This window comes from Neophocaena asiaeorientalis, unplaced genomic scaffold (genome assembly GCF_003031525.2).
Source record: "Neophocaena asiaeorientalis asiaeorientalis breed wild unplaced genomic scaffold, Neophocaena_asiaeorientalis_V1.1 scaffold123, whole genome shotgun sequence".
NCBI classification, from domain to species: domain Eukaryota; kingdom Metazoa; phylum Chordata; class Mammalia; order Artiodactyla; family Phocoenidae; genus Neophocaena; species Neophocaena asiaeorientalis.
In genome coordinates this window covers 5,572,529-5,586,896 of record NW_020173666.1, presented here as the reverse complement: position 1 = coordinate 5,586,896, position 14,368 = coordinate 5,572,529, and the positions used below count along the sequence as shown (strand labels likewise).

Here is a 14,368-nt window from a genome sequence, read left to right as displayed (position 1 = left end):
TGAAAGATACCCTGCAGGTTACTTAGTTCTCCAGCTGAAGAAAGTAAGACCTAGAGCTATTAAGTCAGCCACTTTGGGCAATGTCTTCTACAGACTCTGTGATTGTGGAATACAGATTTTCAACCAAGTGCTCGTGGAATGTAATCTTTTAACAGGTTTTCACATTTGAACTTCTGGATACAGTAGCCAGCAACTAATTCAACATCAGAAAAAAGTCTTAAAAAAATTGTCTCTAGTAAAAAAGGATGAGATATTTGAAAATACTAAGTGTATATATTTTCTAGAGGCAGAATTGGCAAAGGCGCTCTTTACAATGGGTGGGCGGTACCTTTAAACATCATACAACCATTGATCCCATCCCAAACTTCTAATTCAATCTAACAAGAAATAAAACCTCTTCTCGCAGTTACCATTATCCCAATTACGGCAATAACGACTTCCTCTTCTACCGAGTCGGCTGACATTAAAAAATCTCTAAACTCCCTAATCTGTCCTGGTTCGAGAATATATTAATCTGGCTGATTCAGAAAATACTTACGGATTTACTCGGGGAAAGAGTGCTAAGCAAATATCAATTTATTTCAAAGCGTCTAGAAATCCCGATGTCCACAGCGAGGTTCTGAGAATTAAACTCCTCCAGATGTGCATCTTTTATCCTATATTCGTCCATAGAAAGAGTTCAACTGAAAAGAGATAGACAATGAAATAAATGAGTGGGCTTAGGCTGGAGGGAACCTGACGCCACCAGCCGGGGCGAGTCACCTGAGCGGCGCAAGGCAGGGGCGACGCTCGCAGACACACAGAGAAACGGGCGACTACGGAAAGCGGGAGGCCGCAGGCGGCGTGCTCACTCCCCGTCGCCGGGCGGGCCGAAGCCCCCAGTCCTCGGCCCCCGCGCAAGCGACGCCGGGAAATGCCCACATCCGGGAAACCTGCAGCGGAGTGCGGCGGCGGCGACACCGAGTGGAAGGCAAAATGGCGGCGGCGGCGGCGGCAGCCTGGTGCTAAGGGGAGAGCCAGGTCCCCGCGACCCCCGCGACGGGCCGCGCTGGCCCGCGGCAGTCCCCCGGCGTCTCTGCCCGCCCTGCCCCACCGGGTATACTTGGAGTCCCCGGGACGGCCTCCGGCCGCCTCGGCGCCCGCCCTCGGGCCCGTGGCCGCTGTCCAGGAGCCCCTCTCTCCCCGGCAGGTAGGTCCGAGGCTGGCGTAGCGGGTGGGGCGCACTCTCTTCTCCCGAGCCGGAGTTGGCGGGGCGGTGGCCGCCGGGGCCCACGCCCATCCCCGCTGGCGGGGGTCCAGGGGCTGCTACGGACTGGCGGGCCGGGCCGGCCCGGTGCGGGCCCGACTTGGCTGGTTGCACGGACCTGAGCGGAGCCCTGCCCTGGGGAAGCGAGGGTTGGCCGCGTCCGGGGCTGGAGGAAGAGCCCCGGGCTTTGCGGCCTTGGAGGTTCAGGTTGGGCTAGGAAGAGCCGGTGTCGTCGGAGGCCGTGCGCGGACTCCCTCGCACCTCCACCCTTATCCCCAACACGCACGGGTCAGCGGTGTTCAGGAACGAGGGAAAAGCGAAAGGTGGGAAAAGCGAAAGGTAGTTCTGAAGGAAATTCGCAGTAACAGAGACGCAGTTGTTTCATCCCAGAGGGACCCGATGCTGGATATACCTTGAAGAAATTCTCGGAATTTCTACTTACAGTCCACTGTAAATAGGGTACTGTTCATAGCTGGAAGGGGTAGGAGAGATGGAGGGATCTCTGTGGAGTAGGCGTGTGTATGTAAATACAGAAAAAGAAGGAAAGGAAATTAAGGGAACATCGTTTATTATAACTTCAAAAAGAATTTGTATCACAAAGAATGACTCTCAGGTGACTTGATTTAACCCCATTCTCCAATTGAAAGCTCTTTTCTAAGGGAAGAAAATTTAATGTCTGTTGACCCATGTGTTAATATTACTCAAAATATATCGTCATGTAGAAGTTATTCATAAATCTAGTGAGAAATAAGTATAATCTCGCACAAATAATATTGTTTCACTCCGGTTAGGGAAATGAATTTGAATCATGTGAAGCTTGTCCGGCCTTTATGGATTATATATTGAGGATTAAGAATTTTTTATCAAATTTCCTCCATGTGGAAGAAACGGTAGGACATTATAATTGGAATGAATGTTCTCTGCTAAGGTGTCTACGTTTGTGATTTAACTCAGGTTATTTCTGTAATAAGTTGACAGACAGGTAAAATGAGCTAGTTGATTCCCTAAGGCAGTGGAGGAATTTGACTGATTTAACAGTAAAAGAAGTAGCATTGTGTTCCTCTGATCGGCTGCTCCTACAAGAAACTAGATCATGGTACACGCCAGGGAAGGCGCATTTTTTTCTATGCCTGAATATTTATTGAATATGACTTGCCACTCTTCAAAAGCAAACAATAAAATACTTCTGCTACATATTTTTGATATCATGTGTGGATATCCTTCTGTAGGTTGAGTTTTTGTTTTTGTTTTTAATGCTTCTCCTTGTTACTCTATGTAAATGTAGTCTAGGAACAGTTTCAGCTCTGGTTATTTAGTTTTTGTTCTAGATGTTATATTTACATTAGTGGGGGATTTTTGTAGACCGCAAAAGTTATTTAGTCATTGATCAACATTTTTATCAAGTAGAAATGGCAGTCATTTTTCAGCATGAAGATAAAATATGGTGATTGTTTTCACTTTTGATGTTAATTCTTAGAAACTGAATTGGAGATGTCATCAGTATGCAGAGATTCTTGAATATTGCTGTATGAACAACTAAGACTATGGTGCTATGACAGTACATATTACTGTTGCTATTCTTATGACTGATTTAGTCAACCTTTGAGACAGGCCATCTTTCTTAAAAACCTAATTCAGGGCTTCCCTGGTGGCGCAGTGGTTGAGAGTCCGCCTGCTGATGCAGGGGACACAGGTTTGTGCCCCGGTCCGGGAAGATCCCACATGCTGTGGAGCGGCTGGGCCCGTGAGCCATGGCCGCTAAGCCTGGGCACCCAGAGCCTGTGCTCCGCAACAGGAGAGGCCACAGCAGTGAGAGGCCCGTGTACCGCCCAAAAAAAAAAAAAAAACCTGATTCAACCTAAGGTAACACTTTGAAATCTTCTATTGTAATGGGATCTATTCTTCTTCTAAGCTGGACAGTGATATTTGTTTGGACTCACATTTTCACATTTGATGAAGGTCTGAACTTTCTAAGAAATGGAGATTTTGTCTTTTCAGTCTAACCAGTTTAAGTATCTCTTAAAAGAATGTGAGTAGTTATAATCCCTTAGGAAAACTCAAGATGTAGGTATGGTAAAAAGAGCCCTGGGCTGGTTCAGGATGTGTCAAGTCCATTCCTAGCATGATGCTGAGATGGCTAAATGGTCTTAGGCAGGCCACATTACCTCTCTGGATCCATTTGCTCATCTGAAATTATAAATATATATATGTAGATATATAGGTAGATATACATATATAGAGATAGATAGATATACGTATCAATCTATCTGTTTATATCTATATATCCCCAAGACACCTATGCTCTGTCAATCTGTGATCTAGTAGGAAAAATAAGTTTTATTTGACTGTGCAAAGTGCATTTGGAGTTCAGAGGAGGTTGACAGCTACCAGTTCAATGAAAACTTCAGGAAGGAAGCATTTGAATGGGACCTTCAAGGTTGGGTATAATTTCTACAAGAAGAAATATGGCAGTGGGGCTCTTCCAAGAGTAGTGAACAGGAAGAGTAAGAACATGAAAGTAGAGAAGCACAAAGTACATTAGCTGAGAGCAGGTAATCTGGCTTGGTTAGAATCTGGGTAAGATAGTGGAAAGAGTAAGAAGATAATAACTAACATTTATTGAGTCGGGCACTTATTCTAAACATTTGACATGCATTAAACTTATTTAATGCTTAAAATAACCCTATTTAAATAGGACTATTATTGCGCAATTTGAAGATGAAGGAACTGAGGCACAGCTTGCTGAGATCACAAAGCTATTGTAGTTACTGGTAGAACTGGGATTTGTACCCTGCTCTTTGACCCAGATCTCTGACTTTAACTAAGTTAAAGGAATCATTGAGGGTTCTGGAGTAGGGAGGTAACATGATCAGAACTATGTATTAGGAAGACTCATCTGGCACCAGTGTAGCATGGGTTAAAGAGGTAAGCTGTTTAGTGTTGAAGTGTTCTTCTAAAAATTCTCTTTACTTATTAGAGTTTTCACATATCAGTTTCACGTTTGTTAATGCCAGTGTCAACCATACCTTGTTGGAGGGATTGTAAATTAGTATACCTTTCTGGAAGACAACCTGACAATAAGTATCAGAATTTTAAATATGCATTCTCTTTGACCCAGCAATTCCAATTCTCGGAATTTATCTTAAGGGAAATGCTCAATAATGGGTGCACAAGAATTTTTTTTTAATGGATTGTTTAAATGGTTACAACTCTGTAAATATACTAAAAACCATTGAATTATACACTTTATTATTTAGTCAGTTAGTTATTTTTGGCTATACCACCATGCAGTATGCGGGATCTTAGTTCCCTCACCAGGGATTGAACCCGTGCCGCCTGTAGTGGAAATCCCAGCACAAGAATTTTTATTGCCACAGTTTTTATTAACTAATTTTTATATGTAGAAGGAATATGTGTATACATGTAAGCTATGAACATCCATGAACTTACCACCCATCCTCAGAACTAGAATATTACCAATACAATTGAAGTTATCACTGTTTAAAACATTATTTATAATAGCAAAAATTGGAAATAACCTAAAGGACCATCAGTAGGGGATAGATAAGTTATGATACGTCTACATGATGTAATTCAATGTATAGTTATTTTAAAAAGATGAGGTTGAATTGTCATATTTCCTCAGTTCCAGGACACCATTAAGTCTAAAACAATCATCGGCAGGCGGACTCTCAACCACGGCGCCACCAGGGAAGCGCAAGCATGGTTTTTAACTAACCTTCAATAGAACACATTTCTCCATTCAATTGTATACCATTCAGTTTTTTTGAGTCTTAGCTTTATTCACATTCAGAATCTAGAATTCTTCTGATTTACTTTGGGCTTTGGTTAGTTAACAGATAGCATCATGGTGGCGTGCTGCTTTTCATAACCCCAGTTAATTATCATGAACCTCTTTATTGACTTTATGATTGAGTATATGATTTTGAGGCACGTCGAAGAATACTGGAGTTTTGTCTTCCTTTCCTTTTGCTTAAACTCTTAGTTTTGTTTTTTCTCCTCAGTTGAGTTATTGTTAGAAATTAAACAGCTTCTTCTGAAGGTAACTCAAAAGGGTTGACAGGTATTTGAGTGCTTGTACTTCATAAAAGACTTTTACCTTTGAAAATTCAGTGATCTCACCTAAATTTGGCAGTTGTTTATGCCTTTAATTGCATTGTCTTTTTTTTTTTTTTTTGGCTGCCTTGGGTCTTTGTTGCTGAGCGCAAGCTTTCTCTAGTTGTGGCGAGTGAGAGTTACTCTTTGTTGTGGAGTGCAGGCTTCTCATTGCGGTGGCTTCTCTTGTTGTGGAGCATGGGCTCTAGGCATGCGGCCTCAGGAGTTGTGGCTTGCGGGCTTACTTGCTCCGCGGCATGTGAGATCCTGGACCAGGGATCAAACCCACGTCCCCTGCGCTGGGAGGTGGATTCCTAACCACTGTGCCACCAGGGAAGTCCTGCATTGTCTATTATATGACAATTTCTGAGTACATAATGCTGCATTATAGTGGAATCTTTTTGAAGACATTTTGAGCATTAATCAAGGGTCTAGATTCAACCATGTGGTGCTGCCAGTGAAAATAATACAATTGAAGTGACAAGGTAATTTGGCCTTTTATTTATGGTCAGGTTAGCTATTTGTGTTGTCTGCTATTCCAGAACTCCACTTTGGAGCTGGCAAATTCCTTTTAATACTGATTTTAAGATATACTCAGTTTTAGAAATGTTAAAATGTGGAAAAGCATGTATCTGAGAATCAAGAAAACACTATACTTTATGTCCTAGGAAGAGATTCATAGTATTATGTTATTCTTTTGCTAGCATGTTGGGCCCTAATCAGCAGTAGCTAGATTCATAGGTCCTATGGTCCATATGTCCAGTACTCTCTTCATCAGGTCCGGATATAGCTCCTCTTGGCCCAGAGACCTTTGAAGTTATCTTCGCTCTCTTGTCTCCCACTCACTCACCACATTACACAATAGTAAAACAGAGACAGGAGGGCATAATAAGCAGTACTGTTAGAAAAGGAGAAGAATGAGAAATAGCAATTGCTGATAAAATAATTTTAAAACCACCATAGGCAGATCTTGTGAAAGCAACCAGCGCTGGAGGAAGGGGAGATTCCTTTACTGGACCTTGATTCAGTTGTCTGGGAGGAACTCCCTTATCCACTGTTTTTTGTAACTGTTGGCCATTGCTCTCCAAGAACCTCCCGGGAGTCCTTTTTCCTTAATCATCCTTGGTCACCTATGAAGTGTGAGCTTTGGGGGAATAGTCGGTCTTTGGAAGGTGCAAATCTTTCTTGACTGTTACTGCTCATAGGAGTTGAGAGCCCAAGGGTTTTAAATTTTGAATAGTTGAAGGGTTTTTTAGTTTGAGCTTGAGTGGTTTTTCAAAAAAAAATTTTTTTAACAAAACAGTTTCCTCAATTTAGAAAGTTTCTGATGTGTTTAATTCCAGTCAGTTGCATGTGTCAGTAACCATAACCAAAGTTCACATGTGTTAGTAACCTCATCCAAAGATTTGAGAACTCCCATTTCGCTTCTCAGTTGGTTATTTGAGGGAAGGCCATACCCTTAACGTTGGTTTTTGTTGTTGTTTTAAACCACTGAGGTACTTTAATCAGCCAAGAAGTTTCAGTGGGCATCTGTGCTCAGAATCTTTTAATCCTACCTCTTCATGTTGGGGTCTAAAAGCGAGCTGCTTTTCCAGTTCTGCAAGACTTTAAATTTCTGAACCCTTTCTGTCCCTTTCTATTTTTGTTTGCAAATAAGCTGCTTTTTTTCATGACCTTGTCATTTATTTATATTGCTTTGCCAAATAGCCAATAGCAGCCAGCATACACTTCTGAGATTCTCTTTTCTAAACTCTTGTCATAGAACTACAAGTTCAGTAGGCTGTTTGTTACCTTGTGAGTTACAACAGGCGAACCACTTTATCAAATATTTTGCCACTGTGAAACATGGTTCTCCATTTTTCCAGCCTCCAGTATCAGTTCCCTTGAAGCCCTCAATCTGACCACTTGGCCGTACTGGCCTACATTATAGCGGCACCTCACTTCTAGGTACCAATTTCTGTATTAGGGTAATGAGAGACTACGTATACAAATAGACAATGGCTAGATCATATATGAAAGTAGAACTCTGACCCACAGTCTTAGTAGCAATAGTCCCAAACAGTCAAGTCTTGGTCAGTAGATGCCAGCTTCTCTCAGGACCAACAAGAGAAAACCAAATATGCTTCCCAAAACAATCACGTAGGATGTCCCACTTTTAGTTAGCTGGCCTCCAGCTTCCTCATGACAGCAGCCTACAACTAGAGCATACCTGAAGTCTTTTTCCGCTTCCCTGCCTGCCTTTGAGTCTCTGCTAAACACGAGTGACGGTGGCCAACTCCCTTCCAATAGCAAGCTCTGAATAAATAGACTCTGCTTGTTTTGACGGTCTTTATTGCCACAATAATATTAGGCTGTTTTGTGGTAACAAATCCCAAAATATCAATGACTTAACACAACAGAGATTTCCTATCTTGCTCACACACAGTCCAATGGGGGTCGTTAGTAAGCCATCCAGTGGCTTAGGGACCCACAGTCCCCTATAATGTGAAGCTACCATCTCAAAATGTGACCTGGATTGTCATTGAAGCAGGAAAGCAACAGATGGAGAAGCACAGTGGCTTTTAACTGCCTTGGCCCAGAATGGACACACATTACAGATACCTACTAGCGGGGCTTTGGCAACTAACTGGGAAATAGAGGGCAGTATGTTAGTGTAGTCTCTTCCACAGGTATTAATCAAAAGCAATTGGATAAAGACATGCCACATTTCCTCCATTTCACCATTTCTGACATCAGGTGATGCAGATCATATTACAATTGAAATGAACATTTAAACATAATGTTTCTGTTATTTCCCTTGAAAAGCTAATGTTGAAACAATATTGTTACATAGAATTAATGGTTCTTTAAAGAAATCCTGTGTGTTTTAGTGTACTTTGCATTTGAATAAGAATAATTTGTAAGGCGGGGAGGGGAAGCTGGGATGAAGTAAGAGAGTAGCATTGACATATATACACTACCAAATGTAAAATAGACAGCTATTGGGAAGCAGCTGCATAGCACAGGGAGATCAGCTCCGTGTTTTGTGACCACCTAGAGGGGTGGGATAGGGAGGGTGGGAGGGAGGCTCAGGAGGGAGGGGATATATGTATACATACAGCTGATTCACTTTGTTATACAGCAGAAAGTAACACAACGTTGTAAAGCAATTATATTCCAGTAAAGATGTAAAAATAAATAAATAAATATTTTGTAGCAGAACCATTCCAAGATACAGAGCGCTATAGTCATTTCATTTTCTTTATGTTTTTGCTTTTGGTTTTGGAAAACTCAAGTATACACAGAAGTAAAGAGAACAGTACAGTGAACTCTCATGTACCCATCACCCGCTACAACATTCATCAGTTTATCACTTTTGTCTCATCCAAATCTCCATCCACTTCATCACAAAACCAAATTATTTTGAAATACCAGGCATCATATCTTATTCACAAGTATTTCTGCATGTATATGAAAGAGCTAAGTGTAAACTAATCATTTATTTAAACCTATAACCTATTATCACACGTATCCCAGAACTCAGTCATTTCTGTGACCATTGTGCACTCACTTGGATGTTAGGAATGTTAGTCAAAGTACAGAGTTACAGAATATAGGACTAGAGTGAATCTCACTGGTCCAGCATTCTCTAAAGTATATTACATAGAGCATGAATCCCATAAAATGCTCTGGGGGAAAAAGTTCTTTGGTCAGAAAAGTTTGGTCAACACGACATTCTCTTCTTGTAAAGTCACATGATAATGTAAAAGAATGACATCATATTTTGTGTGTTACGATCCCATTTTGATTAAGAGTAATATATGTTAGATTATGCAGTATTAATAGCGATTGTATTAGTTTTCTGTGCCTTATGTAACAAATTACTACAAAATTGAAGGCTTAAAACAACATAAATGTTTTCTCATACAGTTCTGGAGGCTAGAATTCTAAAATCAGTATCACTGGCCCAAAATCAAGTTGTTAGCAAGGCCACTCTCCCTTAGGAGGTTCTAGGAGAAAAGCAGTTCCTTGCCATTTCTATCTTTCTTTTGGCTACCAGCATTCCTTGGCTTCTGGCTGCACCCTCTAGTCTCTGCCTCCATGGTCACATTGCCTCCTCCTATTCTGTGTATCACATCTCCCCTGCCTCCCATGCATGTACTGCTCAACTGGATAATTGTTGATAATCTCCCCATTTCAAATTCCTTAATGACATCTGCAAAGTCCCTTTTTCCAAATAAGATAACATTTTCAGATTCCAGGGATTTGGAAGTGATTATCTTTTGGGATGGCATTATTCAGCCTACTACAGTGATTCTCTCTCTGTTGAAGGAGGGGCTTATGAGGGACTTCTACTTTACATAATTATATTTGAATTTTTAAGTAAGGCCCATCTTTTTATAATTAGAAAAAAACCAAGATTATATTTTCTTAAGAGTAAAAAGAAGGAATAAATCACCTGCATTTATTAGTTTAACAGGTATTTTTGCACTGCCTGCTGTTTACCAGTTTCTGTTTTAGGGGGATGGAAGGCAAATGTAGTATCTTGACAGAGAGAAGCAAAACTATGCTTATTTTGGTTTTTCTTCTCTATCAAGGAGAATGATCTTGGAAGTGGTAAAATAATATAATAATAAAATGATGGCTAGGGGGCTTCTCTGGTGGAGCAGTGCTTAAGAATCCGCCTACCAATGCAGGGGACACAGGTTCAAGCCCTGGTCCAGGAATCACAACTACTGAAGCCCGTGCGCCTAGAGCCTGTGCTCTGCAACAAGAGAAGCCACCACAATGAGAAAGAAGCACGTGCACCACAACGAAGAGTAGCCCCTGCTCACTGCAACTAGAGAGCCTGCACGCAGCAACGAAGACCCAGAGCAGCCAAAAATAAATAAATAAATAATTTTTAAATTTTTAAAATTAAAAAAAAATAGAATGATAGCTAGGGACTTCCCTGGTGGTCCAGTTGGCTAAGACTCTGCACTTCCACTGCAGGGGGCACAGGTTCGGTCGGGGGACTAAGATCCCTTATGCCACACCGCCCGGCCCAAAAAAAAAAAAATGATGGCTAACTTGGAGTTGAAACCCAAAATAAATGAGATATTAAAGGATTGCCTAGATGCTATAAATTAAGTGCAAACCAGATACTGAGAGAACTGACATGTGACATTGCACAACCACTGTTGTTAATCGTTGATGATGGAGAAATGATAGGTTCTAGACTGGAAGTGGAAAATATCTTCCCTTTTAGAAAGGGTAGAGAGTTGATTCTGCAACTTTAGACTGGTGAGCTAAGTGTTAAACCTAGAAAAATTCATTAGTAAGCTATTAATATTCTGGGAAGGCTGAGGGGAAAAAATGCTTATCATTAGAGACCAGCTTTCTTCATAAAAGCACAAGATGTATCAGTCCGAATTTCGTTTATGAAATAATTATCAGTAGATTGGGTCATGTTGTAGACAGACGTAACAGTGACAAAGTTCATTATTTTTGTTTTTACAAAATGGAGAAATGTGGGCTGCTTGTCAAGTAGAATTTGATTGATTCATAACTAATTTAGCAGTTGTACCACAAAAGTACTGATTATTGAGGTGAAGTCATCAGGAAACTGTGCCTCTAGTGGTCTGCTTCAGGACTTCATCCTGTCTCAGGCCTTCTGCAAATATTCATGTATGTGTATATATGTAATTAATATCCATAAATATAATTTTTTAAAATAAAAAGGTTTATTTTTAACAGCTGTATGATACAATTTATATACCATAGAGTTTGTTCATTTAAAGTGCATAATTCAGTGTTTTTTTGTATGTTTACAGACCTGTACAACCATTGTGATAATCTTTGTTTTTTTTTTTTGAAACTGATATGGCTCTTATACTGGGCTGCATTGCTTTTGGGGCTGTTGCAGCCCTCCTGTTTTTTTTTTTTTAATTTTTATTGGAGTATAGTTGCTTTACAACGTTTGTGTTAGTTTCTGTACAGCCAAGTGAATCAGTCATACGTATACACATATCCACTCTTTTTTAGATTTCCTTTCCATTTAGGTCACCACAGAGCATTGAGTAGAGTTCCCTTTGCTATATATTAGGTTCTCCATCACAGTAGTCTAATTTTAGAATAGAAGTTGGCTTTTATTTTATACAAAGTGTTTTGAAATTTGCCTTTTTTGCTTAAGAATATTAAAGAATATTATGGGTATCTGTTCATGAACTGCATCAGTCTTTTTAACATGTCCTTCATCACGTTATATAGATGTACTATAAATACTCAAACAATTACTGATGAGCATCTAGATTGATGACATCTATATTTGCTCTTATAGATGGTATTGCCAGGAGCATTCTACAGTTTTAAACATTTGTGTGTATATTCCTTTAGTTGTATTGGGTTGTTCCTCTTAATCCTTGTTCAAGCCATAAGGTAAACCTTCTTACTCTAACCATTTTATGCCTCAGGAGGCAATTTTTGAGAGAATTAAATGCCAAAGTTCACATTGCTAATAATTAACAGAACAAATACTTGAATATTTTTTGTTTGTTTGTTTTTTCATTACAAGTGCTGTGCTTTTCTAGCACCAGTAGGATTTTTACAAACTAGAGTGTATCCAGAAAAGCATGACAAGAATGACAAGAATTGGAGAACAGTTAAAGGAACTGGGATGTTTAGGAGACATGTTTATTTCATTTGTTTAACGTGTATATTTATCGAGCACTCAGTATGTGCCGGGCTCTGATATAGGTGGTAGACAGACAGTGTTTATGAGACAAATAAGGTCCTGTACTTTTATGGAGCTTTTATTTCAGTGAGGGGAGGTTGACAACAAGTAAACAAGTAAGATAATTTTAGATAGTGGTAAGTATTAACAAGAAAATAAAACAGGGTAATTAGGTAACTGGGGAAAGGGTTTTTGAGGAGGTAACATAGGTTTATTGCCTCTACTTTGTAGATGAGAAAACTGAGGTTCAGAGAGTTTGGGTGAAACAGTTTGTAACTGGAACCATGGGGATATGAAACATTGCTAATTATCACCTATTTCTAGTCTCATTAAGTGTAATCACCACTCAACATTACATGATGGTTGGTAAGAATGCAGACAAAGTTGTTTAGCATCAGCCTGTAATAGGCTCTGAATATGCACTGAGTGAGATTTCATGGTGTTGGATCCACATAGAACATTTCTAACAGTTGTTGCAGATCACAAATGGAATGGCTTTCTTGAGTTAGTGATTTCCCTATCAGTGGGGATATTTAAGTAGATTTTAGGTGACTATTGCTCCAGTGCATTGTAGAAGCCATTCATGCATTAAGTAAGGAATTAGACAAGTCCTTAGAGGTCCTTTCCTCACCCTGTTGTTAATAAGCTTACTGTCTCTAGAGTCCCAGTCCACAGTTTGAGAAATAAATCCAAGCATCTGTTTTTGAAGCATAAAGGTATCTTCTGGACCAGTGATTTAAAAACCTTTTTAAAAGCGGCTGTCCCCTTTCTTTTAAAGCAATTGTATACTTGAAGTCTGGTAGTAAAACCTAAAGTTGTAGCCACTAGATGAAGAATTTAATAATGGGAGGTTGCCCATTGTATTGTTCACTAGAAATCCTTCGCATTCGTATATACGGTTGACCCTTGAACATCGCGGGTTTGAACTGTGTGGGTCCACTTGTACGTGGATTTTTGAATAGTAAATACTACTGTAATACAGGATCCACGGACTTGGAACTGAGGGTACAGAGAACCGATTATAAGTTACACGCAGATTTTCCACTGTGGTGGGTTGGTGCCCCAAACCCCTGTGTTGTTCAAGGGTCAGCTGTACTTCATATGCTTACTAAAGCACTCTTGAAATTATTTTTATCGTCATAACCAGTACTTGAGGTAATTTTGTAGATTAGGAAATAGGCACAACTAACATGTCCTGACTATACAGTAATCCGTAATGGAGCCAGAACTATAACCTAGGTCTTTTAACTTATAAATCAGTGGGGGTTTTTCCCCCCTAATACAGTAGTCTTCCCTTATCTGTGGTTTTGCCTTCCAAGGTTTCAGTTACCCATGGTCGCTTGTGGTCTGAAAATATTAAATGGAAAATTCCAGAAATAATTCATAAGTTTTAAGTTGTGTATCGTTCTGAGTAGCATGGATGAAATCTTATGCCATCTGGCTCCATCCCACCGAGGAAGTAAATCATCCCTTTGTCCAGTGTATCCCTCTCATTAGTCACTCAGCAGCCGCCTGGGTTATCAGAATGACTGTCATGATATTGCAGTGCTTGTGTTCAAGCAGCTCATGTTTTACTTAATAATGGCCCTAAGGCGCAAGAGTAGTGATGCTGGCAATTCCGATACACCGTAAAGTGCTTCCTTAAAGTGAAAGGGTGAACGTTCTTGATTTAATAAGAAAAAAAAATAGTGTGCCAAGGTTTTAAGATCTACGGTAAGAACGAATCTTCTCTACATGAAATTGTGTAGAAGGAAAAAGAAATTTGTGCTAGTTTTGCTGTCACACCTCAAACTGTAAAGGTTATGGCCACAGTATATGATAAGTGCTTAGTTAAGATGGAAAAAGCATTTCATTTATACAGTAAGATATTTTGAGAGAGAAATTATGTTCACATAACTTTTATTACAGTATGTGGTTATAATTGTTCTTTTTTTCTTTTTCTTTTGGCCGCAAGGCTTGTGGGATCTTAGTTCCCTGACCAGGGATTGAACTCTGGGCCCTTGGCAGTGAGAGTATAGAGTTCTAACCACTGTACTGCCAGCGAATTCCCATAATTGTTCTATTTTATTATTAGTTAGTTGCGAATCTTTTACTGTGCCTAATTAATAAATTAAACTTTATCATAAATATGTATGTAAAGGAAAAAACATAGTACACTTGACCCTAGAACAACTTGGGGGTTGGAGTGCCAGCCCTCTGTGCAGTTGAAAACGGGCGGAGATAACTTTACAGTCAGCCTTCCGTTCTGCATCCTCAGGTTCAACCAACCTCCAGGTCGCGTCATACCGTCTTTTCAACTATTTGTTGAAAAAAGT

The 14,368-nt window shown here is 40.1% G+C and overlaps 2 protein-coding genes across 2 annotated transcripts in view; one reads left to right on the top strand and one right to left on the bottom strand.

Annotated features, from left to right (window-relative positions):
• Positions 1-651: 651 nt before the first annotated feature.
• Positions 652-14,337, bottom strand: LOC112401552 (translation initiation factor IF-2-like). Its single transcript, XM_024747846.1, is given in 3 exon segments — positions 652-1,308; positions 1,310-1,459; positions 14,284-14,337. Coding segments are annotated over 3 exon segments (861 nt in total).
• The window catches only part of LATS1 (large tumor suppressor kinase 1), a 42,006-nt gene continuing 28,695 nt past the window's right edge, over positions 1,058-14,368 (top strand). The window contains exon 1 of the mRNA XM_024747868.1: positions 1,058-1,189. The gene's annotated coding sequence lies outside the window, so the exon portion shown is untranslated. The remainder of the gene's footprint in view (positions 1,190-14,368) is intronic.